Below are 27,305 nucleotides of genomic sequence, written 5' to 3' on the forward strand. Positions count from 1 at the left end.
GAGACAGAACGGACTTCAGAAGCCATCTAGCCCAACCACCTCACATTACAGATGAGGCAGCCGAGACCCAGGAAGTTAAATGACTTGTTCAAGGCCAACCAGGTAGTAAGAATTAGAGGTGAGATTTTAATCCGCCAGAACCAGGGCTCTTTCCACATTGCCGTGTTGCTTCCTCCGATAGAATGTGAACTTGTTCATTCTCATTTTGTATCCCTAGCACCTAGTATTGTGCCTGGCACCCAACTGATGCTTTAAACAATCTGTGGAATGACTGACTGACCAGCTTTCTCTTTCCCGTATCTGTCTCCTTCAGGTGACTACAACATCACAGTGTTTGTGTACAACACCTTGGAGAACCTGACCCAACAGGTGCCTCTGAGCGTCCGTGCTTCCCTGCCCCATGTCACTGTGAGGACGGACAGTGGGGCTCTCGGGGTCGGCCACCCCATCACCTTTATGCCTCATCCACTGCCCTCTCCCACTGGCATCCTGTACACGTGGGACTTTGGGGACGGCTCCCCGGTGGTGCTGCAGAATCAGCCAGAGGTCACCCATACGTATGTGAGCAGAGGAGTATATAACATCAGCCTGACGGTCAACAACACCGTGAGCAGCGTCGGCGCTCGCCTCTCTGTCCGGGTGTTTGAGGAGATCCGGGGCCTGCGAGTGACTTCGACTGCGGCCACGGAAAAGGGCATGGCCGTCGTGGTCAATGCTTCAGTGGAAGCCGGGGACAACATTACGTGGACCTTCGATATGGGCGATGGCACAGTGCTGACGGGCCCAGAGGCCTCTGTGCAGTATGTCTACTTGAAGGACGAGAACTGCACCATCCAAGTGACCGCGGCCAACCCCGTCAGCTCCGTCTTCCAGGTCCTGCCCATCCACATTTTTGTCCTGGAAGTGCTGAAGATCGAGCCTTCGTCCTGCATCCCCGAACAGCCTGAGGTCCAGCTAACGGCCCACGTGACTGGGGACTATACCCATTACGTCTTCGACTGGACTTTTGGGGATGGCTCATCTAATGCCACCGTTTACGGCCATCCCACAGTGATGCACAATTTCACCCGAAGTGGGGTTTTCCCCCTCTCGCTGGTCTTGTCCAGCCTTGTCAACAAGGCCCATTACTTCACCAGTGTGTGCGTGGAGCCTGAGGTCAGCAACATCACTCTTCAGCCTGAAAGACAGTTTGTGAAGCTTGGAGAGGAAGCCACGCTGGAGGTTCAGGCCTTCCCTCCCTTTCTCTACCGCTACTCTTGGGATTTCGGGGCCAATGATTCTGCCCGCTCAGGAGGCACCGAGGCGAGCCACACCTACAGAGTCCCCGGAATCTACCTGGTCACCGTGACGGTGTCCAACAACGTCTCCTCAGACAACGATACGGCCTTCGTGGAGGTACAAGAACCCCTGGGCATTACGAGCATCGAGGTCAACAGCTCCCATGTGCTGGAGCTGAGCCAGCCCTACCTGTTCTCTGTTCTGGGCAGTGGGAGCCCGGCCAGCTACCGCTGGGACCTGGGCGATGGCCAGAGGCAGGAGGGCCTGCGGGTCATCCATGCCTACAACCACACAGGCAGCTACACAATCAGTGTGGTGGGATGGAATGAGGTGAGCCGCAGTGAAGCCCAGCTCAATGTCACGGTCAAGAGGCGGATCCAGGGCCTGAGCGTCAACGCCAGCAGGACGGTGGTCCCCCTGAATGGCTCCGTGAGTTTCACTACCACGCTGGAGGCAGGGAGCGACGTGCACTACTCCTGGGTGCTCTGCGACCGATGCACCCCCATCCTAGGCTCCTCCACCATATCTTACACTTTCCGTTCTGTGGGGACCTTCAACATCATTGTCACCGCCGAGAACGAAGTCAGCTCCCTCCAAGACAGCATCTTCATTTATGTGCTGCAGCAGATCGAGGGGCTACAGATGCTGGGTGGGGGGGAAGGTGGCTGCTTCCCTACCAACCGCACCCTGCAGCTTCAGGCGGCAGTGAGAGACGGCACCAACATCTCCTACAGCTGGGCGCTGCAGCAGGACGGCGGCCTCAGCCATGCGGCCCACGGCAAGGTCTTCTCCCTGACCGTCCTCGAGGCTGGCACTTACCACGTCCAGCTCAAAGCCATCAACATGCTCGGGAGTGCCGTCGTCAACAGGACGCTCGAGTTTGTGGAGGAAGTGGGGCAGCTGGCGGCCTCCGCCTCCCCCAACCCGGCTGCTGTGAACACGTCCGTCAACATCAGTGCCCAGATATCCAGTGGCACCAGCATCACCTATGCCTGGCTCCTGCAGGAGGGGGTGTCCGTGGAGGCCGCAGAACCGTTCATCGTCCACTCGTTCTCCAGCCCGGGGCTGTGGGCAGTCACTGTCACAGCCGGGAACCAACTCGGCTCGGTTAATGCCACCGTCCACGTGGATGTGCAGGAGCCTGTGGCTGGCCTCACCGTTGGCTGCGGGGAGTCAGGCAGCCGTTTTGTGGCCTCGGGCTCCCTTGTTTACTTCTGGGGGGACCTGGAGCTCGGGAGCAACGTGAGCTGGTCCTGGGAGCTGCCAGACGGCCCTCGGAGCGGCCAGAGAATAGCCGCGGTCTTTCCCCACGCCGGCGCCTTCTCCATCCGGCTTAACGCCTCCAATGCTGTCAGCTGGACCACGGCCAGCTGTAACATCACAGTGGAGGACCCCATCCAGGGCCTGGAGCTCTGGGCCAGCAGCAGGGTGGTAGAACCAGGGGAAAGGGTCCAGTTTAACATCCACTTGACCGCGGGCTCAGATGTCAATTACCGCCTCCTGATCAGTGGGGGAGTCACCACCGCTTTGGGGGAGCCTCACTTCTCCCATAGTTTCCCTAGAGTGGGTGACTACATGGTGACTGTGCAGGCAGAGAATCACGTGAGCTGGGAGCAGGTCCAGGTGCGGATCACCGTCCTGGAAGCCATCGGGGGGCTCCAGATCGTGGGCTGCTGTGAGCTAGGTATACCCACGGGTGGGGAGAGGAATTTCACAGCCCGGGTCCAGAGGGGGTCGCGAGTCTCGTACGCCTGGTATTTCTCCCTGCAGAAGGTTCAGGGTGACTCTCTGGTCATCCTCTCTGGCCGAGAGGTGACTTACACCCCTGTGGCCGCCGGTCAGCTCGAGATTCACCTCCATGCCTTCAATGACCTGGGCAGCGTCAACCTCACCAGGACCATCGAGGTCCAGGACCTCATCCAGGCCGTGGAGCTCCATCCCGAAAGCTGCTTCACAAACCGATCGGCACAATTCGAGGCGGCCACGACGCCCAGCCCCCGGCGGGTGTTCTATCGATGGGACTTCGGAGATGGGTCCCAGACGCACGTGACCGCCACCCCCTCGTCCAACCACACGTACCTCTTCCCCGGGGACTACACCATAAAGGTCAACGCCTCCAACCTGGTTAGTTTCCTGGTGGCCAAGACCACAGTGACGGTGCGAGTGCTGGAGTGCGAGGAACCCGAGGTGGAGGTGGCCCTGCCCACGCAGGTAGTGATGTGTAGGTCTCAGCGCAGCTACCTGGAGGCGCACATCAACCTGCGGGGCTGTGTCACCTACCAAACCGAATACCACTGGAAGGTGTACCGGGCAGCCAGCTGTTTACACTACCGGCGCTCTGCCCACGTGCCGCTGCCCGGCGTGGATGTGAGCCGGCCCCAGCTGGTGGTGCCGCGCCTGGCCCTGGCCGTGGGGGACTACTGCTTTGTGTTTGTGGTGTCCTTCGGGGACACCCCCCTCTCGCGCAGCATTCAGGCCAATGTGACGGTGACCCCAGGCCGCCTTGTCCCCATCATCGATGGTGGCTCCTACAGAGTCTGGTCCAACGCCAGAGACCTAGTGCTGGATGGTGGCAAGTCTTATGACCCCAACCTGGAAGACGGCGACCAGACCCTCCTCAGCTTCCACTGGGCCTGCGTCTCTTCCTCCAAGGTCAGTTGAGCTTCGGTGGGATTGCTGCTCCGCAGGGTCGGGGATGGGGACAGGCAGCAGAGACCCCAGGACAGCGGCGCTCGGGACAGGCAGGGACGCTGGTTTACGATGGCTTGCCAAGCACATACACTGAAATCTAAAGTGACTGACATGAGGAAGGAGGGATAACCAGGGGAAATTCCTTTAGCCCCTACTCCCTGCCAGAGACTCCTGAAAAATGTGAAGGCACCGATTAATCCTTATACAGGAGACTCTCAGAGAGTCTGCGTAGTAACTGTCCCTCCGGACGTAGAGTCAAAATGAGAAGGGGAGACGTTAGAGGGACTCTCTCCCGGGGCAGCCACCAGCTGTTACTTGGGAGATCTCCCTTCCTAACAGGACGGCTATGTGGAAGGGTTCCTCCTCCTCCTCTTCCAGGCCAGGGTCGTCTGTCTGATTGCTTCTCTCTTTCCCTTTCCATCTCCCCCGACGCCGTACAGAGTCATCCTGGAGGGTGTCCCCTAAACTTTGGCCCCCGGGGGAGCAGCATTATCACCATTCCCAAGGAGCGGCTTGAAGCTGGCGTCGAATATACATTCAACCTGACAGTCTGGAAGGCAGGGAGAAAGGAAGAAGTGACCAATCAGACGGTGGGTATCACTGCTCCAGACCCTTCTCCAGGGAGGCAACACTCCTTGGCTATTCTACCCAAGGGATGGGTGAGCATACGTTAAAAAGGTATCCAAGACCAGGAATTAGAAGCGTATCCACACCTTCCAATGAGGTGACCTCTCTCTGACAAGGTAAAAGGAGACAGGTCTTGGAGAGTCAAGAATGATATAGTCTGGCTAGAAAGAAATATAGCCAAATCATGAAGAAGGGAAGGAGAATCCAAAGAGTGGACAATCAAAAAACCAATATATAGTGGTGCAGAAATGTGCATTCAGATGCAAACTGATGTCCAAACAAACGTAATTCTGTTCTCCCCCTTCACTCTCTCTGGGACAAATTCTACTTCTTTCTCAACTCAACGTAACTAGTTATGTTAAAGAGGGAGGAACTATTGGCCTCCAAGGCAGATGATTAAGAGAAGACTTTTATCTCTTTGGGACACAGACCTAGTAGTATTACTGGATCAAAGGGTATACAGTGCTTTATAGCCCTTTGACCATAGTTCCAAATTGCCCTCCAGAATGTTTGGTTAAGTTCACAACTCCATCAGCAACGCATTAGTGTCCTAATTTTGCCACATCCCCTCCAACATTCATTACTTTCCTTTGCTGTCATATTGGCCAATCTAATAAGTGTGAGGTGGTACCTCTAGAGTTGTTTTAATTTGCATTTCTCTAATCAAGAGGGATTTCAAATATTTTTTCAGATGATTATTGATAGCTTTGATTTCTTCATCTGAAAACTGCTTATTCATATCCTTTAACCATTTGTCAATTGGAGAATGACTTGGATTCTTATAAATTTGACTTAGTTCTTTATATGTTTGAGAAATGAAAAATTTATCAGAGAAATTCTTTAACTCTTATATAACTCTGTTATATAACTCTTATATAAGATATATAGATAAGAGAAACTCTTATAACTCTGTTATAAAATTTTTTCCAGTTTGTTGTTTCCCTTCTAATCTTGGTTGCATTGATTTTGTTTGTTCAAAACCTTTTTAAGTTAATATAATCAAAATTATTCATTTTGCATCTTATATTGTTCTAAAGAGAAGACTTAAAAAGAAAAAGCTCATACCTTCTGTCTTAGTATCAGTTCTAAGACAGTAGAGCAGCATGGGCTAGGCAATGGAGGTTAAGTGATTTGTTCACAGTCACACAGCTAGGAAGTGTCTGAGGCTGATTTGAACCCAGATCTTCCCAACTCCAGGCCTGACTGTTATCTACTATGCTACCTCTATGCCTCAGAGATGACTTTAATTTGGGGTCCAGACCATTCTTGCATCCTTTGAGGGGGTGGACTCATTAGACTTTGCTGATTGGAAGGAGGTGAGGGTAGGAAGTGGCTCTAGGGCAGAGCAGACTTACCCAGAGAAGACTAGAGTAAGACTATCCATCCCAAGATATCGGCAGAAAGGTAGTCAGTGGAAAAGTGGAAAGTCTTAGTGCCAGATGGATTTCGGCAGTCTGGGTTGACCAACGTCAAACATGCACACGTGACACCCAAAATCACAACCCAGAATGTAATTCAGGCTCTTCCCAGGACATTCCATCCCTTCGGAATGAACCAATGCCAATAGTTGTCTCCTCTCCTCAGCTGGTGTCTGTCTTAATTAGGTTTCCTAGATAAGATTGGGGTGAGAGCCTGAGTGAGGAAAAATCCCCAAGAGGTCCTCTCTTCTCACCAACTGGCTCCTAGGTCACCACCTATCAGTCTTCTGACCCCACTATCTGTCAGAAGAACCTCAAATTGATGTTAAAATTGGCCCCTGAGACAGCTGTAGTTAGGGTGATGCACACTAAAGGCCAATTGATAACAATGATAAGAAGAACTAACATTTCTACAACACTTACAATGTGCTGGGCACTGTGCTGAGCACTTTACAATTTTGATCTCATTTGATTCTCACATCGACCTTGGGTCATGGGTGGTGTTATTGTCCCCATTTTACAGTTGAGGAAACTGAGGCAGACAGGGTCATGTAACTAGGAAGTGTCTGAGACCAAATTTGAAGCCAGGTCCTCATGACTCCAGGCCAGGTGCTCTATCCATTGTGCTATCTAGCTACCCCAGATGTCAATTATTCATATTAGCATTCCCTCCCAGCTTCAGTCTACCATGGAATTACTGATAAAAGTGCTGAATAGAACAAGGACCAAAGAATGATACCTAGAGCATTCCATGAAGTCTTTCCTTTCTGAGCATGTCTTCCCTATTCAGTTTTTTAAAATCATGTTTATCTTTGTTAGATGTTTCTTATTTGTTTTAACCCATTATTCTCCCCTTGAACTCATTTCTGTCATCCAATATGTTTGTTACCCATCAATAAACATTTACTAAGGCCTACTTTGTGCCAGCCACAGGGCTAAGGCCTGGGGATACAAAAAGAGACAAAAGACAGTCCCTGCCTTTAAGGAGCTTACTCTAATTAGTCTAATCCTTCCTAAATTCCTGTCATCTGCATTTAATAAACATGCCTTTTTTTTTTAATTGGCAGCTGGGTGTCATAGAGTACTAGGCCTGGAATCAGGAAGATCTAAGTTCACATATAGTCTTAGACACTTATTAGTTGTATGGTCACATAACCTCTTCCTGCCTCGATTTTCTTTTCTCTACTGTAAAATGAGGATAACAGTACCTTCCAAAATTGTGGGAAAGATCAAATGAGATAACACTTATAAAGTACTTAACACAGGGCTTAGCACATTTTTTGTTCAGTTGTTTCCAACTATTTGTAACTCCATTTGGGATTTTCTTGGCAAAGAACCTGCAACAGTTTACAATTTCCTTTTCCAGCTCATTTTACAGATAAGGAAACTGAACAAATGGGGTTAAGTGACTTGCCCAGTCACGCACATAGTATGGGTATGAGGGAAGATTTGAACTCAGGGAAGCTGAGTCTTCCTGATTCCAGGCCCATAACTTTACCAAAATACTGCAACACCTACCTCCCCCCCCATAACTTGGCACCTGGTAGGCACTTAATAAATATTTGCTCCCTTGTTCCACCCATCTTTGCCTTCATTCAAGTAATCGATGTAAAATGCAGAATAGAACAATGCCAAGGGCCTAGCCTCTGCTAAATGCTTCCTTCCAGATTGATAGTGACCCCTTAAACACTCCTATTTGGGATGATTCTTTAAGAAACTCTGAAATCTACCTGACTTCCATCTCCAGGATATCATGAGAGACTGGTCGTGTCCATTGCTTAAGTCTTGGCATACTGTGTCTATAGCATTTTCATGATCTACCAACTTAGTAACCACCATGATGCTACATTAGTTCTTTAGTGATCACTGCTTCCCTTTCTGGTGCTCAAAAAACATCCTTTTAATAAAGCATGCTATAGTTTTTCCCAGGATTAGTCAAGATCCTCTGTCTTATAGCTGAAAGGATTTATTGTCATCCTGTTTGAAAACTAGACTAGTTGCCCATCTCCAGCTCTCCATAGTCCTTCAAAGGGCACCGATGGTGGTTCAGTAATGCCAACTTGCCAGTTCTTTCCATACCCTGAGCTGTAGAGTCATAGATCTTGAGCTAGGTGCCTAAGATTCCATCCAGTACCACCTCCTCACCTTCCAGATGAAGAATCTGAGGCTGATTGACATTGAACAACTTAAGCAAAGTCAAGCAAATAATTGGTATCAGAGGCTGAATATGAACCCCAGGTCCTCTGACTCCAGAGCTAGCTTTCTTTTCCTTCTGCTTTTGCTGCCATCTGGACTTGATGACTTCAGTTTATTAAAGGCAGCTGGTGACTCCCTCTGGCTGAGGACAGAACTCTAAATCTTTCCAACTCACTAAGACTTGCCCAAGTTTGCCCTCTGCTGGCCGAGTAGGCTCTTCAGAAACACAGAGCCTTTTTCTTTTTAACTTCTTTCTTTTCTTCTTTACTATATGAGATGGTTCTGTTCATAAGGGAGAATATTCAGGGCAGGAAGCAGTGGGAAATTGAGTGATATCAATAAAAATATACCAAGATCAAAAATCACATATCAGTATTAAAAAAAAGATATTGATACAATAAAAGCGAACACAGTGGGGCTTTGGGTAAGACTTTAATGGAAGACATAGACAACACACTACAAGATTCCTTGTGTTTCCCCCTTCCTTGACCCTCCCTAAAATGTTCTTTCATTTCCCCTTCTTGTTCATGGACTTTCACGTAGACTTCTTGTTATGGAATGTTTCTCTACCACCTCCTATATAATCAGCACTCTTTGAATTAGATCTCTTCATCCACTGCTGTATTATGGGCAGGAGTCACACCCTCCTAAGGCTCAGGGATTCTAAGGCAGCATTGGCGAAAGTTTTCAAGTTCAGGTGCCCAAACTGCAACTTCAGGCTGCCTGTGAGCCAGCACATTACCCCAGAGAGTGGAGGGAGGAAATGCTGGCTTTGGACAGCTGGACGAAGGGGCAGGGCATGCAAAAAATGTCCTCAGGTGCTAGGAAGAGGGGGAACGGAGCAACTCCCCAAGTGCCAGCCCGGCATGCGTGCCAATACTTCACCAATGCTGCTCTAAGGTCTATTTTCCTCCTTACCTTAGACCAGACTTCTATTTTTTATTTCATATATTACCTCTTACTACATATATGCCTACATAGATAATCAGGGACCATGAATATTATTGCTGATTCTCTTTACGGATATCGTGGCCTATGAATAACTGGGCCCCTCTAGAACCACTCTCCCACCCCACCCCATAAGGGCTCATGGATGAACACAGACAAGAGTCACTCATGAGGGGCAGGCATGGATGGGTTCCAATTTGCCTTGTTGGAGGAAATATCTACAATGATGACATCACAGATCCATTTGGGTATGTCATACCAACTGTTCCTTGTAATATCTGACTGCTTTGCTGTCTCTTGGCATAGATAATGAAAAGTTAATGATATTCCTATTCATTTGCTCCTGAAACCAGGCAGGGATCTTGTTCCAGTTTGCCATGGATCATATTAGCATCAATATACGGGACAGGGAGCATCTAGGTGGCCCAGTGGATGGAGCACCAGGAATGGACACAGGAAGACCTAGGTTCAAATCTGGCCTCAGATACGTCCTATCTGTGTAACCCTGGGCAAGTTGCTTAACCCCAGTTGCCTAGCTCTTGCCACTTTCCTGTCTTAGAATTGATACTAAGGGGAGTGTGGGGGGCTCAGTGGATTGAAAGCCAGGCCTAGAGATGGGAGGTCCTGGGTTCAAATCTGGTATCAGACACTTCACAGCTGTGTGACCCTGGGCAGGTTGCTTAACCCCCATTGGCTAGCCCTTACTACTCTTCTGCCTTGGAACCAATACACTGTATTGACTCTAAGATGGAAGGTAAGGGTTGTAAAAAAAGAATTGATACTAAGACAGAAGGTAAGAATTTTATATATATGACAGTTCAGAGGGGAGAGAGAATGTAGGCAGAGACTTTCAGGCAGAGGCAGCCAGCCTACTCTTCCCCCCCCCCCCATTACTTTATTTATTTATTTATAGAATATTTTTCCATGGTTACATGATTCATTTTCTCTCCCTCCCCTCTTCCCTCCTCCTTCCAGGAGCTGACAAGCAATTCTACTGGTTTATACACGTCTTATTACTCAAAACCCATTTCCATATTATTCATATTTGTAATAGAGTAATCTTTTAAAGCCACAACCCAGCCCACTCTGTTGACATCTTCTCTGTCTAGGTGCTGATCAGGAATGGTTTAGTGCCCATTGTGTCCCTGGAATGTGTTTCCTGCAAAGCACAATCAGTGTATGAAGTGAGCAAGAGTTCCTACGTCTACCTGGAGGGGACCTGCCACAACTGCAGTAGTGGCTCTAAGCGAGGGGTAAGGAGCCAGGAACAGGCACGGGATGAGGATTTGAGAAGGGGACCACACAAGGGCAGAGTATGGTTGGTTAAGTTGTCCTTCCACCTACAGGAGTCTGAATCTGCATGTTTCTGTGTGGCTGTGTTTATATGTGTACATGTGTGTGCCCATCATTTATATACACCTAGTTATTTGTCTTACCCTGCAGCGATGGGCAGCCCAGACATTCAGCAACAAATCCCTAGTACTGGATGAGTCAACAACATCAACTGGCAGCTCAGGCATGCGGCTGGTTCTGAGGCGAGGCGTGCTTCGTGATGGCGAGGGCTACACTTTCACCCTGACTGTGTTGGGCTGCTCTGGGGAGGAAGAAGGTTTTGCTTCCATTGATCTGTTCCCCAACCGTCCTCCTATTGGGGGCTCTTGCCGCCTCTTCCCCCATGAGGCTGTCAAGGCTCTTACCACCAAGGTCCACTTTGAGTGCACAGGTAAGGACATTCCTTGACCCCACGCCACCAGTAACAATCAAACTCAGGTTCCTTGGAAGTTATGTCCCACAGAATTGTCTCACCTTTTCACTTGTTGCCTTCCTATGGTCCAGAAGGGTCCTGCCTATTTTCCAAAGTGGCATGCTGAGGCTCAGGGAGGTCAGACATTTTGTCCAAGATCACACAATGATTGGGAGATGGGAAGGATGAAGGAGAGAGGCTGGGGAGAGAGCCCAGGAATTCTGACTCTCAGGTCACAAAGGACCACCTCTATTCATTCATTCAGTAAACATTAAGTACCTACCATAGGGGGAAGCTGGGTGGCTCAGTGGATTGAGAGCTAGACCTAGAGACAGGAGGTCCTAGATTCAGATGTGACCTCAGCCACTTCCTAGCTGTGTGACCCTGGGCAAGTCACTTGACCCCATTGCCTAGCCCTTATCACTCTTCTGCCTTAGAACCAACACATAGTATTGGAAGGTAAGGGTTTTGAAAAAAAATTAAGTGCCTACCATATACAGAACACTCTACTAGTCCCTGAGGTTGTGGTGAGTGGAGGGGTGTTGTGAATGCATATAAGTAAGCATAGATCCTTACCCTAGCAGACTTTATTTTATTAAATTTATATTATTAAATATTATCCAATGGGAGAGAGAGGGGGAAGGCACATCACCAACACCAGTTTCGGTAATATACACTTCCACCCAGTAAGTGCAGTAGACAGGAATAAGCAAAGTCCTAAACAAACTCTAGGGACAAGGTTGCTACTGAAAGACAGAGAACAGTAGGAGCAAAGATGTGGAAATGAGAGCAGAGGACATGTTGGGAGATTGAGAGGAGTCCATTTGGCTTGACCAGAGAGAATATGCAGGGAAATAAAGAGAAGGCTGGAAATGTGAATGACATCAGTGAGGGCTTTGTTTGCCAGATAAAGAAGTCTGAACCGGACTCAGTGGTCACTAAAGAGCTACTGAGGATTTCTGAGCAGAGGAGTAATATGGCTATACATAAGAGGGATTGGACCAGCAATGCTGTGAAGGATGGATTGGCAACAATTGCAGTCGTCTGGGTAAATTATGAGGATCTGTATAGTAAGAGAGTAGCAAGAGGAAGAGAGGAGATATATAGTATGAGACATTTTTATAAAAGTAGAGGTAATAATACTTTGTAGCTAATTGGATAAATGAGGCAAAAGAAGGAAAAATGAAAGGTAACCTCATTGTTTCTGGCATAAGATAACAAGTTCATTTCTGAGTCTGAGGGGCCAGTGAGACTTCTAGGTAGAGATATAAGGTGGTCAGTGAGAAATGTGGTTCCAAAGCTCAGAAAAGAGGCCAGATTTGGGGATTTCCTACATAATTGAATCTATGGACACCAATGAGATTGTCAAGGAAGAGAGTGCAGAGAAGGAAGCGGTTCAAGGATAGACCCATCCTGGGAAGAAGATAAAGAAGTGCTTAGGGAGGTAGGAGGAGAATGAGTGGAGTGAGGCCAAGTGGAAAAAGAGAGTACCCATTGGAAAGGCACTGTTAGCACTCTTGAAGGCTACTTAAAGATCATAGAAAGTAAGAACTGTTTGATTTTTTTTAAGCCATTGGGATTGACAAGTGACCATTGAGAGTAGTTACAGTAGAGATGGTGGTGGCTGCTCCAAATTGAGGACAGAGTGGGTAGGAGGAAGTAGACATAGACAACTTTTTTTTTTTAAGAACCATTACCTTCTGTCTTAGAATCACTATTGTGTATTGACTCCAAGGCAGAAGGGTGGTAAGGGCTAGGCAATGGGGGTTAAGTGACTTGCCCAGGGTCACACAGGTAGGAAGTGTCTGAGGCCATATTTGAACCTAAGACCTCCCATCTCCAGGCCTGGCTCTCAATCCACTGAACCACCCAGCTACCCCCAGTAGTTAAGTACCTGAGGCCAGGTTTGAACTCATGAAGATGAGTCTTCCTGATTCTAAACCCAATGCTCTCTTCACTGGGCCAACTAGCTGCCCATCGCAGACAACTTTTAAAGAAGATTGACAGTGAAAGAGAGATACAGGATAGAAAAATGGAACAGGTCCAAGAGAAAGTATCTATCTAATTGGGAAGACCTGAGCGTATTTGTAGACAGAAGAAGAGCGAGTAGAAAGTCTGAGTTTGAAAAGGAAAGAGTGAAGATGATGACTTCTGGAACAAGGAAGGAATACGATTTTGCAATCTATCCAATTTCTGAAGTCTGCCACTGAGCTCCATCTTGTTCTATAATTTTTCATAGAACAGGATGACTCAGTTTCACCTTGTCATGGTTTTAAAAGCTCATAAAATAAAATCTCAGAGCCATGACTATGGTGGGACCACGGGGCTGTGTTCCAGGATAATCCACAGGTTGTACTTCCTCCTTGAGGCATTCCTAGAGCCCCAACCCAGAGCTGCCCCTGCCATGACTCCCGACATAGACTAAACTATCTTCTGTTTCCTGAATTTGCCACAAAATTAAAGGTCATGGAGGGTAAAGACAAAAGAAGAAGTCATTGGGGTTGATAATTAGGTCACTGATGATTGTTGAGTGCAGTTTCAATAGAGAAGCACCTAAGTCCCTGTTATGATTGTGGTCCATTTCTACCCCTCTCATTCCCACTGCGTCTACTCCCCAGGTGTGTTGTGAGGGTCCAAGTGCTCATTTCCTCCCTTCCACCCAGCTCCCACCACTTCTCTCCACAAAGGATATTAACTGTTGCTGTGGTGTGTCCATGGTCGGGTACGGAGAAGGGGAGGAGAAGGGGAGTGGAGACAAGGTCGGATGGTCAGAAGTTCTTGCCTCCAGAGGGACAATCCTGGGCTATGATTCTTGCAGGCTGGCGGGACACGGAGGATGAGAATGCTCCACTGGTGTATTCCCTGCTTATGCGGCGCTGCCGTCAAGGCTACTGTGAGGAATTCTGCATCTACAAAGGCAGTCTCTCTGCATATGGAGCGGTGTTGCCTCCCGGCTTTAAGACCCACTTCACTGTGGATCTCTCGGTAGTCGTGCAGGACCAGTTAGGTGCCGCCGTGGTAGCCTTGAACAAGTAAGGCATGGGGAGGCAAAGGGCCATTCTGAACCTTGAGGCACCAGCCTATGCAAGATAAATAAATAATAAACTCTATGCCAGGCACTGTACTAAGTAACTGAGGGACCCTTGTGGACACAAAGCCTTGGACCAGGCACTCAGGGGGTTGGCAGAGTTAGAAAAAGGATTGGCATGGATGGCAGAAGGGATGCTCAGGGGAAACTTGATCTTCTTTGGGAAACAATATACAAACAAGCAGTTTGATTCAGTAGAAGGATTCAACATCAGAGGTTCTGGGTTTGAATTCTGGCTCTGCCCCTTATTTACCTCTGTGAACTTACTTCACATCTCTGGACCTGAGTTTCTTAATCGGTTCAAATGAAAGGATTGACTTTCATGACCTCTGGTGCCCCATCCAGCTCTGCATCCATGATCCAAGTCAGATACGTTTAACAGTGAGCCTGTGAGCACTGAAGGGATCAAGAGAAAATGAGTGTTTGTGGAGGGTGAAGCGAATTAATCATGAGAGGGAGAGGATGGGGAGAGTGATTTGTTTCTTGAGAGTGGGAAGGGTCAAAAGGATCCATTTCTCTATGCAGCTTAGGAGTCTAGTTACTGCTCTTGGGCAGTGGGAGGGACTGAGTTGCTGCCACCCAGACTACCTCAGAGTCTGACCTTCACCTTCCAGGTCTCTGCTTATTACCTTGCCCGAGCCTTCTCCCAGCTTCCACTGTCTTACCCACTGGCTGTACAGCCTGACCGAGACAGTCCTGCCAGGGCTGGTGAAACAGGCCGACCCCCAGCATGTCATCGAGTATTCATTGGCTCTCATCTCTGTCCTCAATGAGGTTAGTGCCATCTTCACCCCTGCCCTAGATTGGGAAACCAGGGGAGGCAGCAAGAGACTGGGGAGGGGGCAGCTGGGTGGCTCAGTGGATGGAGAGCCAGGCCTAGAGATGGGAGGTCCTGGGTTCAAATATGACCTCAGACACTTCCCAGCTGTGTGACCCTGGGCAAGTCACTTGACCCCCATTGCCTAGCCCTTACCACTCTTCTACCTTGGAACCAATACACAGTATTGACTCCAAGATGGAAGATAAGGGTTAAAAAAAAGAGACTGGGGAGCCCTATGGTGGATGATCAAAGCCATGGCTAAAGTTGGAAAGATGGTTTCCTGAGGTACATAACAGAGAGATCTCAAGTGATCACCTTCTTTGCTCCCTGACCACCACCCCATATCAACAAACATTTATTAAGCTCTGTGCTAGGTGCTGGGGATGCAGAGATGAAAAGTAATCCCAGCCCTCCGTCAGTGGATCAGAGGTTCTTTTTAAACACCATTAATTACTCAGAGGAGTTGGAGGTGTGTATTCAGAGGTGTATACAAACCCCCGTGTTGCTCTGTGCTCTTATGAAGCACCTGTTTCCTCCTTTCCTGTCAGTATGAACAGGTAACATCCTCTGAGGAAGAGGCCAGCCACGAGAGGCAACTCCGGGGGCTGATGCGAAAAAACATTACCGAGATGCTTGTCTCCCTTCGTGTCAACACGGTGGATGATATTCAGCAGATCTCGGCCGCCCTGGCACAGTGCACGGTATGCTGAGCCACCTTACTCTCACTCTCCCTAGCCCCCTTTCCTCCCCAACAGCTCAGACCCACCTTGTAGGACGCCCTGGGAAACTGGCTGGGACTAGATCTGTTTCCCCTTCAGGTTGGGTTCATTCAAACTAAATCAGTGCCTCTCCGGTCTCTAGTTATTTGACCTTACCTGACTGTCAGGATAAGCTTTTGGAGGTGCTGAGGTTGTCAGAAAGATCAAGGGATATTAAGATGGGTAGCCGAGCCCTGCGTGGGAGAGGCAGGAAGGCAAAGGTGAGAAAGGGAGGGCGGATGGGGGACAATGAAGAGCTAGTGATTCATAGTGTTAGGAAGCCAGGACTGAGGGGGCTGGGGATAGTAGAAGACAATGATGTGAGTGAATAGTTGGGAGTGATGGTGAAACAGGAAATGAGGGTAGAACCTCAAATATCTTTTTTTAATTTTATTTAGTCAATTTAGAACATTATTCTTTGGTTACAAGAATCATATTCTTTCCCTACCTCCCCTCCCCCCACCCGTCCCATAGCCAACACGAAATTCCACTGGGTATCACATGAGTCCTTGATCAGACCCTATTTCCATGTTGATGTTTCCATTAGGATGTTCATTTAGAGTCTTCATCCCCAACCATATCCCCTCGACCCATGTAATCAAGCAGTTGTTTTTCTTCTGTGTTTCTGCTCCCACAGTTCTTCCTCTGGATGTGGGTAGTGTTCTCTCTCGTAGATCCCTCCTAGTTGTTCAGGATCACTGCATCAAATATTTTTAATAAAGATATTTTATTTTACCAATGATGTGTAATAACAAATGTCCACATAAGTTTTTTGAAGTTATAGGATCCAAATTGTCTCCCTCCTTTCCTTCCCCTATCCCAGAACTGGCAGCCAATTTGTCCTGGATTATACATGTATTATCATGCAAAACATATTTCCATATGGTTCATTTTTATTAGAGAATAATCATATAAAACCAAAAATGCAAATAAACAAGTCATAAATGCTATGCTTTTATCTGTATTCCAACTCCAACAGTTCTTTCTCTGGAGATGGATGGCATTGCTCGTCATAAGTCCTTTGGACTTGTCCTAATTCATTGTATTACCAATAATAGCTAAGTCTATCACAGTTGGTCATTCTACAATACAAATATCCTTTTTGGGGAAGAAAATGATGGCCACTTAAGTGCTCAGACAGGCTGGATGCAGGCAGAGAGGACGGAACCTACGTCACTGGGCTCTCTCCCCACAGGTAGCAAGTAAGGAGTTCGTGTGCCCCTCCTGCCTCAGAAAAACCCTGAACAAGCTGGAGAACATGATGGCCATCCTGCAAAATGAGACCACACAAGGCACAGTGACCCCCACAGCCATTGCTGACAACATCCTCAACATCACTGGTGAGGCGGGAGGCAAGCCCAGGAAGCCAGCACAGGCAATGGGGGAAGGCATGGAGCCAAGAAGAGGGGGAAGGAAGAGTGACCCCTTTTCTCTCACTGGGGGCTTTCCTATGGGATTAAAAGCTTCCATTGTCTTCTGCTTGCTCCTGGAGGTCCAGCTGAGTGCTTTGCACGCTGGGGCTCAGGCTACAAGGCTGGCACTAACTGTCTTGCCTTTTTATCTCCCTTAGGTGACCTCATTCACCTGGTGAACTCAGATCCCCAGGGCCTAGTGCCCACAGAGCTGTGTGCAGCAGGAGGCCTGATGGCCTCCCGGGCTTATAACCTGTCGTCGGACCTCATGAGAATCCTCATGAAGTCTCGCGTGCTGAATGAGGAACCGCTGACCCTGGCCGGGGAAGAGATCGTGGCTCAAGGCAAACGTTCGGACCCCTTCAGCCTGCTGTGCTACGAGAACACTTCTGACTGCCAGTTTTCCATCCCACCTGCGTTCAACAGTACCTTCTCTGACCTCACTGACGTCGTTCAGCTCATTTTCCTCGTGGACTCCAACCCCTTCCCCTTTGGCTACATCAGCAACTACACCGTCTCCACCAAAGTGGCCTCCATGGCCTTCCAGACACAGGCAGGGGCCCAGATCCCAATAGAGCGGCTGGGATCCGAGAAGGCCATCACCGTCAAGGTGTCTAACAACACCAGTGGAGGTGGCGGTGGGGACCGAGTCCTCTCCACCAGTACCGCCATCATCCAACCTCGCACATCTGTCAGCGCCATCATCGCCCCCGAAAACCACAACCCTGAGGCCGGCCTGCACTTTCAGCTGACCTACACTGTACTGAATGGTGGGTAGAGTGAGCTCGGCAGCTCTCGGGGCTGGTGGCACATTTCTCTGGGGTGTTTTTAAATTTATCCTTTTCTACTGGCTTTACAGTCATTATTTTGTGTCCTTCTTTCAGCAGCCCTAGAATATGGTTATCAAATGAGATCATGTAAACTTTATAAAACTTATCAATCAAACAACAAGCATTTTATTAGCACCCACTATGGGCCAAGCACCACTGTCTTAGCACGGAGGATTGTAACCAGCAAAAGATGAAATGATTGAGGAAACAAAGATTTGATCTTCTGAGCATATTGATTTAAGCAATGCATGACAATTGCCAAACAAATTGGGGCCAAGCTCCTTCCTCACTTTAGGACTGGACCCTGACTACAGGAGAGACAGTAAAAACAGTCAAATAAGATTGATTAATTAAAAGGGAACATACAGCATTAGAAAATTTGATTTCTAATTGGATTAAAGATTAAGGAGTGGGGCAGCTGGGTGGCTCAGCAGATTGAAAATCAGCCTAGAGACAGGAGGTCTTAGGTTCAAATCTGGCCTCAGATACTTCCTAGCTGTGTGACCCTGGGCACATCACTTAACCCCCTTTGCTTAGTCCGTACTGCTCTTCTGCCTTGGAACCAATACCCAGTATTGATTCTAAGATGGAAGGTAAGGGTTTAAATAAATGAAGGAAAGAAGAAAAAGAAAGAGAGAGAGAGAGAAGGAGGGAGGAAGGAAGAAGGGAAGGAGGAAAGTAAGGAGGGAGGGGGGAGAGAGAGAGAGAGAGAGAAGGAGAGAGAGAGAAGGAGAGAGAGAGAGAGAGAGAGAGAGAGAGAGAGAGAGAGAGAGAGAGAGAGTGTTAAGGACTTTCCAAGTTGGGAGGAAGAGCGTGAACAGATATAATTCTCTGAATTCAGGAAAAGGATGTCTCCCTCTCCTCCAAGTAGCTTTAAACAATCAAAGGAAAATGGAAACAATAACTGATCAGTATGGGACCAGTTTTCAGATATGACATTTTGCTTGAGATATCCAAGTACGAGAAAACTCCTTACATCAGTCTTTGGATCTGACCGAGTTTCTGGTCAGCATAACCTAGGTCCTTGGTGAAAGGTCTCTAAACGTCAGGTGGAGGTGGTCTGGTTTCCCAGTCACACAGGGCTAGGTTCAAACAGTGCAATATGGTTTTCTCCCAATTCTCCCAGTTGAATAAAATTTTCTGCCAAGACAGAATCTGAATGAAGCCCATAATTGAATAGAAAGGAAACTAAACTAGCTCCAGAATTGAGTCACAGGTTAGAGTCAGTGCAGTTCACTCAGTTCTCAGTTAACCCCTTGCTGTCCTAATCCCTTCCACAGTTTTTCTCACAATTTTCTTCACAAAATACAGGTATGAAGAATAAAGCAATCATTTCTTCTTGCAAGGAGCATACATTCTAATGGGTGATACAACATAATTACGGATATATGGAATAAATAGAAAGAGAATCAATACAGAATAATTAGATACATGGGAGTTAGGGAGAGAGGACACTAGCATTTGGTAGGAATTAGGAGCAGTTTTATGTAGAAAGCAGTGCTTGGTGCTCTCTTGGAGGAGAGAGATTCTAGGAGGCAGAGGTGAGGAAGAGTTTCTTTTCTTTCCTTTTTTTAACCCTTACTTTCTGCCTTAGTAACAACTCCAAGATAGAAGGGCAAGGGCTGGGCAAAAAACGGTTAAGTGACTTGCCCAGGGTCACACAGCTAGGAAGTATCTGAGCCCAGATTTGAAGCTAGGTCCTCCCATCTCTAGGTCTGGGGCTATCCACTGAGCCATCTAGCTGCTACTGTGAGAAAGGATTTCCAGGCATAAGGTACAGGCAGTGAAATGCACAAAGACTAGAGACAGATTGCCATGTGTAAAGAACAGAGAGAAAGCTAATTTGGTTGAATTATAGATTGAGGAATGAAGACTGATGTCCAGTGAGGCTGGAAAAATAGGATGGGGCAAGGGCTTAAAGAAGGGCTTTAAAAACTAGACAGAAGTGGCAGAATCCTAGAGTCAATAGAGAGTTACTGCAGTTTAGTTAGTAAGGGATTGATATAGACATATCTATTCTTAAAGGAAATCACAGCTGCAAATATAATACTAGATTTAATAGATGAAATCTCCATTTTACAGGTGAGCACATGGAAATGCAGAAAGGTTAGATGACATTTGCAAGACTGATTAGTTGATTCATAAATTCATTTATTACAACTGGCACATAGTAGATGCTTAATAAATGCCTGTTAAAGGGTGGTTAGGTGGCTCAGTGGATTGAGAGCCAGGTCTAGAGATAGGAGGCCCTGGGTTCAAATCTGACCTCAGACACTTCCCAGTTATGTGACCCTGGGCAAGTCACTTAACTCCCATTGCCTAGTCCTTACCACTCTTCTGCCTTGGAACCAATACACAGTATTGATTCTAAGATGGAAGGTGAGGGTTAAAAAAAAAAAAGCATGGGAGCTATAGATCATTCATAGTGTTTTCTGGGAAAGGTCCACTGTCCAAAATATGAGCCCTCCCACCTCTGTGGCTCCCCCTCCAACCCTCATACTCATGCCCACATTCATTCTCAAGCCTAGACTTTAAACAAAGAAGTTGTTTTTGGTCTTGTGTACTGGAGGTGCCAGGATTTGCTAGAACCTCTTCCTCCCATGGAGGCTTCTCTGGAATGGCTCAGCCATCATAACGGTCACTTTTGTCCCTGTGCCATGTCCTAGAGCGATACTTGTCCGAGGAGCCCGAACCCTTCCTTGCTGTCTATCTGCACTCAGCCCCACAGCCCAATGAGTACAACTGCACAGCCAGCAAGAAGATTGGACTGAAGGCATTGGCCGGAGGGGACCACAGGCCTTACACCTTCTTCATCTCTCCAGGGTACGTGCCTGCTTTCTTTAAGCACCGGGGCTCTGGGCAATGTTGTATGGAGGAACACCTGAATGGCAGAGGAGAAGACATCAAAATACTTCTCCTTCAATATGGTGGCCCAAGTTTTTCAGGTGTTTTCACATGTACCCTGTGAGGAAGGAAAACATCATCCCTGTTTGACACAAGAGGAAACTAAGAAAATATCCCTGTCAGGCAGGTGGTTTGGGCCTAGAATTCAGTTTCCTCGTTCCTGGTCAAGTTCTTTTCTCATCCTGGCTCCCAAAGCAGAGCCCGAGATTTCCTCTAGTTGATGGGTTCTCCTCAAGGGGCTGTTTTTTGTAAAACAAGTTTAAAAACTTGTATTTTAAAGAACGTCTTAATAACTATTTCAACATAGTTGACTTTTTTTGGAATCCTTGATTTTATTTTATACACTTAAAAATATCATCCTGAGAAATATTATTCCGAAAAGTGTCACACACTTCTAGAATAACTCCTTCTGAGCTGGCGTCCAGAGGCTTTACCAGGCTTTCCAAAGGGAGTCGTGACACTGATTCCATCAGAAGTCTTGAGGTCAGGTTTTAACTTTAAATGACCATTCCATTGCAAATATTAATAATATGGAAAAAAGTTTTGAACAATGATACATGTAAACCTAGTGGAATTCCTCCTTGGCTCCAGGAGTGGAGAGAGAAGAGGGGAGGGAAAGAATATGAAACATGTAACCATGGGAAAATATTCTAAATTAATTAATTTAATTTTTAAAAAAAGAAGAAATCTTGAGGTCCTGGGGCTAGAGGTGGAGATAGAGGAGATATGAAAACTCCAGGCCCATAGGGAGATGATCCATGATTTCTTCCCAAAGCCCTTCAATTGTGGCTCTCTACCTATTTCCACTCCCCTAGAACGGACGACACAACAGCAAGTTACTACCTGAATATGACCAGCCATTTTCATTGGTCCGAGGTGGAAGTGACGGTGGGTCTTTACACATCACTGTGCCAGTACTTCAGTGAGAAGGAGATGATGTGGAAGACAGAGGGCATCGTGCCCCTGGAAGAGACCTCCCCCAGCCAGGCGGTCTGTCTGACGCGCCACCTCACAGCCTTTGGTGCTAGTCTCTTTGTTCCCCCCAGCTCCATCCAATTCATCTTTCCTGTGAGTGATTTTCCCTTCTTTAGTGTCTTTGGCCCTGAGGCAAATGCTGTGGGTTTACTGGGGTTGGAAAATGGGCTGTGTGGAAATGAGCTCTCTTTAGTTAACTCTACGCTGGGGTGTCCAGCACTGGAGGAAGCGGAGGGAGGAAGATGAAGGGGGTGGGAGGAAGAGACAAGGGATTTCAGTTTGATACAACTTCAAACCCATTTAACTACCTACTGTAGGCAAGAAACTGTGCTAGGTGCCGAGGATCCAAGGACAAACTCAAAACAGTCTTTGCCTTCAAGGGGCTTATATTCTCCTGGGGCAGGGGTGACGGTCACTACACGTACACAGATAAGTGCGGGAAGGAGCCTTACAAGAACCCTGAGAGAGGGGTACCATTATTAGCCCCATTTTATAATTGAGGAAAAATAAGTAGATCCAGTGAGGGGGGCTCAGTGGATAGAGGGCTGGGCCTGGAGTCAGTAAGACTCAACTTCCAGAGTTCAAATATGGCCTCAAACCCTTATTAGCTCTGTAACCCTGGGCAAGCCACTTCACCCTGTTTGCTTCAGTGTCCTCATCTCTCAAATGAGCTGGAGAAGGAAATGGTAAATCACCCCAGTATCTCTAGCAAGAAAACCCCAAATTTGGTCACAAAGAGTCAGATGTGACTGAGATAATTGAACAAGAAGAAGATGTAGATACAATATTAGGGAAAAAAAATACAAAGTATTTTCCAGGAGAAAAAAAAGCACTTACTTGCCCCTGAGAAGTTAAATGAATCAATGAGTGAGTAAGAGAAGAATCATTTCTTAAGCATTTATGTGCCAGGCTCTAGTGGTCAGCACTGAAATCAGGAGAAACGGTCCCTGCCCTAAGAAAGCTCAATGAAGACTAAACCTGGAGATTCAGAGATCTGTGCTGAAAGAAATTCTAATAAGAAAAGCATAGCGAGAGGATTACTCCATTTTTTAAAAATGTTCTCTGCCAACAAAAGGACTTCTTATTTTAAAATACTATCTCCTCTGGGTTCATTTAAAAGAGGAGCCTTCCTATTAGGGGAAGGGGGATTGTAAGAAGAGGCCAAGAGATCAGTGTGGCTGGAAAATAGTTAATAGGGATGGGGACTGGTCAGCTGGGAGTTTGGGCCCCACAATGGAGCCAGTGCCAGCCTTGGGCCTGACATTCTTTCTCTTGGCACAGGAGCCTGCTCCAGGCATCAACTATATTGTACTCCTGACTTGCGCTGTGTGCCTGGCCACCTATGTCGTGACAGCTCTGATTGTCCACAAGCTGGACCTGATGGATGTCAGCCGAGTGAGCATCATCCCCTTCTGTGGGAAGAATGGTCGCTTCAAGTATGAGATTCTTGTGAAGACTGGCTGGGGCCAGGGCTCAGGTGAAAACAGGCAGAGACAGCTGGACTGGTGGCAAGGGGCCGGGAGGGGGCGGGCAGGGGCTGTGGGGGCTGTGGGAAGGGTTAGCTGGCTTTGGGGTCTGATGTGGACAGCCTCACTTAAATCTCGCATCACAGAAGCAGTTAAATAGTACAGTGGATGGCGTGCCAAGCCTGGAGTCAGGAAGACCTGGCCTCAACTCTGTAACTATGTTTAGCTGTGTGAACCTGAGCAAGTCACTCAACCCCTGTGTGCCTCATTTTCTTCAACTATAAAAAGGGGGTAATGATAGCACTTGCCTCCCAGAGTCATTATGAGGATAAAATCAGATCATGTTGGTAAAGAGTTCTAAAAACCTTAACGCGCTCTATAAATGCTATTATTAGTAGTATTACCTATCATGCCTGCTTGTCACTTTCACTAGACCATCTTGACCTTAACACTCCCTCTATAAGGGCTGAGATCTTGAGGACAGGATTAGGATCTGCCACTTGGAGGAGACTCAGAGGCCATCCAGTTCACCTCCCACTTGAACAAGAATCCCTGACAAGTTAGTCTTCCAATTTCTGAGTGAAGCCCTCTAATGATAAGGCACTCAAAGTCTCCCGGGGTGGCCCATTCCACTTTCAGACAGGTCTAATCGTTGGGCAGTCTTTCCTTATTTTAAGTTGAAATCTACCTCTACATAACTTCGATCCCATCCTAGTTCTGTCTTCTGGGGCGGGATTATTCGAACAGTAGAATCATTGGAAAGGAGAATCATTTGAATCCCTCTTCCAAGTTGAGGCTCTTTAGATATTTGAAGATAGTAATCTTGGGCCCCCCTAAGTCCCCTTCAGCATAAGCAACCCCATTTTCTCTCAACTGAGCCTTGTAGGGCAAGGTCCTGAGTCCCCTCACCATCCTGGTTACCTATCTGAACAAAATCCAGTTTCTCATCATCCTTCTTAGAATGTGGCTCCCAAGATTGAACCCAGCGCTTCCAGTGTGACCTAAGCAGAGTCTACTACTGTGGGATGCCCAACTCCCTTCTTCCAATGCTAAATTTTTAAAAATTAACTAATTTATTTTTAAGTATTTTTCCATGGTTACACGATTCATGTTCTTTCCCTCCCCTTTTCCCTCTCCCCTCCAAGAGCCAACAAGCAATTCCACTGGGTCATACATGTCCAATGCTTAAGTTTTAAGATAGCCTGAGAATAAATTCATTTTTCACTGCTATTCTCCTCATTGAGTTTGCAGTCTACTGAAGTCCTCCCATCTTTTCTGAATGACCTGATTGCTTAGGTCTGCCTTCCTTATTTCAAATTTGCTGAATGTGTGTTTCAGGCCCTACATTTACCCCTATTACAGTCCATATTATTAGTTTGTGCCCATAATTCCAAATATTCATTTTAACCTGTTGAGATCATTCTAGATCTTGATTCTGTCATTCAACTTAGTAGGTAGGACCAGATGATTTGGACCTTAAGATGCCCTTTAACTTCCTTGCTATGGGACCCTGGGCAAGTCACTTAACCCCAGAGGTCTAGCCCTTACCACTCCTCTGTCTTAGAATTAATACTAAGACAGAAGGTAAGGGCTTAAAAAAGAAAAAAGAGAAAGAAAAAAAGAAACCATCTAGTTCAACCCCTTCATTTTATGGAGGAAGAAACTGAGACCCAAGAAGGGGAGGGCAATTTGCCCAGGCTAAACAGCTAATAAGTAGTGGTGCCAGGGTTCAAAACACCCAGGTCTTTCTACTTCTCAGTTCAATTGTCTTTCCCCTGGACCACAGCAGCCTCGTCATTTATTTAATCATTCATCAGTTTGATAAGCATGTTATCTCCATACAAGTGACTAATAAAAATGTGGACAAGGCTGCATTTATATTGCTTCTTATGAGATGTTCTTCGGGATAAAAGCAGTTTGCTCATTCCTGCCATTTAGGCCAAGTTATTCAAGGGTTCATATAACTCAGCTACATCATCTAGTCCATTTCCCCATCTTGTCCACAAGGATATTTTAAGAGGCTTGATAACAGACTTTACTGGAATCAATCCAGGTAAACAATACTAATGTCTGTGACCTTCTTTGGAGCTACCAGTTTAGTAACCCACTCAAAAAAGAAAATGGACTTAGGCTGGCATGAGTTGTTCTCTTTTTAAAAAAATGTTCTTGGCCATTCTTTTCTTTTTCAGTATTACTATCTCTCTCCAGTATCCACTCTCTTCCCCTGCACCCCCATAGACTTTTTTTAAATCAATACTAAATATTGGTTCTAAGGCAGAAGAGAGGTAAGGGCTAGACAATTAGGGTTAAGTGACTTGCCCAGGGTCACACACCTAGCAAGTATCTGTGGCCAGATTTGAACCTAGGAACTCCCATTTCTAAGCCTACCTCTCTATTCACTGTCCCACACCCACGGACTTCTTCCTTCTAATAAATCCGTATAGTCAAGCAAAAGCAGTCAACATTAGCCAAGTTTGAAAATGTATGCTTCAGTTCATCCCTATGGTCAAGAGAGGAAAGTGTTGGCAGAACCCTCTGGGAACCACACCTTTCCTTGGCCAGGGAGGCATGCTTCACCGCTGGCCCACTGAGAGGCAGCCTGATGTAGCAAATAGAACCCTGGATTTAAGGCCAGATAACCACAATTCAAACCCACCTCTGACACTTTCAGTTTCCTCATCTGTAAGGCAAATGAGAGTAGGCTAGATGACTCCTGAAGTCCCTTCCATCTCATCGATGATTCCATGATCCAATGCATTGTTCAGAATTCTGTAAGCTCTCATTGATCTTTATTTACACTTGCATGATTATCATATAAATCATTCTCCTGGTACTCCTCTCTTTGCTCTGCATCAGTTCAGATGAGTCTCTGAATTCTTGAGGTTTATTATTTCTCCTCGCAAAATAATATTCCAGGTTGTTCAGCAATTCCCCACGTGATAAGCCTCTCCTTTTCTTCCAGCTCTTTGCTGCTACAAAAAGGGCCATTTTCAGCATTTGTGCACATGTGGGGCCTTTCTCCTCTTTTTAACCTCTGCATTACTTATCCACGAAGGCTCTTCCTCACCTTCCTCTGGACCATAGGTGTGGAATGAAGCATATATTTTCAGACATGGCTAAATGTATTGATTCCTTTTCTTTCTTGACCATTCTTATTTGTAACAAGCAAAAGTTCCATTAGGAAGCAGGTGGGGGTGTTTTGTCAATCTACAGTGATTTAAGCAGGGAAAATAGCATTGAGTTGGCTCCTGGTGGACACAGCTTCCCTTTCTTAGTGTCCACTAACCCCAATCTTAATTTTACATTCGAAAATTTTGCCAGGAATTGACCTCAAGTTCACCACACTATAGTGTAAAGGACCCATCATCTTCTTTTTGAACAGCGGCTCATAGGTCACTTGTCTTCTGTCCCAGAGCACCCCACAGTTCTCACAGAATCACTGGCAACAGTCACATTTTTTTGACTACTTCCTGTTACTCTTACCCATTGGCCTCACCTTTTTTTGACTACTTCCTGTTACTCTTACCCATTGGCCTCACCTTTTTTTGACTACTTCCTGTTACTCTTACCCATCGGCCTCACCTTTTTTTGAACATCAGTTCTCTGTAACCCATCTAGCCTTAGCAGCCTGAAGCAAAATTGTTCTGGCTTCCTTCCATCATTTTTTCTTGTCTCATTCATACCAAATAGCCCTCAAAACACTTTCTCTTGCTCCTAAGAAAACTTTAAAAAGACTTTTTATTGGCCTTTAGCTATCCTGGTCACCTCTTTTTTTTTTAAACCCTTACCTTCTGTCTTAGAATCCATACTAGGTATCAGTTCCAAGGCAGAGGAGCAGTAAGGACTGGGCAGTTGAGGGTAAGTAACTTGCCCACAGTCACAGCAAAGAAGTGTCTTATGGCCAGATTTGAGCCCAGGTCCTCCTGACTCCAGACTGGCTCTCTGTCCACCTACCTGCCCCATGCCCCGACCCTTGTCACATGATCATCTAGGTGGAAGAGTAGATAGAATGATGGACTGAGAGCCTGAAAAACAAATTTGAATCCTGCCTCAGAGCCTTCCTAGCTGTGTGACACTGGACAACTTTAACCTGTGAGCCTTGACTTCATCCAGTCAAGTCAACCAGCATTTATTTATATATTTTTATTCA

General features: G+C 46.8%; 1 protein-coding gene and 1 non-coding gene across 2 annotated transcripts in view; both read left to right on the plus strand.

Annotated features, from left to right (window-relative positions):
- Positions 1-27,305, plus strand: part of PKD1 (polycystin 1, transient receptor potential channel interacting) — a 126,433-nt gene that overhangs the window by 77,022 nt on the left and 22,106 nt on the right. Inside the window, exons 15-26 of the mRNA XM_001366899.4 lie at positions 314-3,930; positions 4,410-4,559; positions 10,268-10,411; positions 10,602-10,881; positions 13,721-13,934; positions 14,605-14,764; positions 15,359-15,511; positions 16,764-16,908; positions 17,139-17,750; positions 20,477-20,633; positions 21,530-21,782; positions 22,971-23,166. Coding sequence (XP_001366936.3) covers positions 314-3,930; positions 4,410-4,559; positions 10,268-10,411; positions 10,602-10,881; positions 13,721-13,934; positions 14,605-14,764; positions 15,359-15,511; positions 16,764-16,908; positions 17,139-17,750; positions 20,477-20,633; positions 21,530-21,782; positions 22,971-23,166 — 6,081 coding nt within the window. The remainder of the gene's footprint in view (positions 1-313; positions 3,931-4,409; positions 4,560-10,267; positions 10,412-10,601; positions 10,882-13,720; positions 13,935-14,604; positions 14,765-15,358; positions 15,512-16,763; positions 16,909-17,138; positions 17,751-20,476; positions 20,634-21,529; positions 21,783-22,970; positions 23,167-27,305) is intronic.
- On the plus strand, positions 3,483-3,545 carry MIR12379 (microRNA mir-12379). The gene has a single exon (NR_162947.1). It is a non-coding gene; the product is annotated as a microRNA mir-12379 (primary transcript).

Source organism: Monodelphis domestica, chromosome 7 (genome assembly GCF_027887165.1).
Source record: "Monodelphis domestica isolate mMonDom1 chromosome 7, mMonDom1.pri, whole genome shotgun sequence".
Classification (NCBI taxonomy): Eukaryota; Metazoa; Chordata; class Mammalia; order Didelphimorphia; family Didelphidae; genus Monodelphis; species Monodelphis domestica.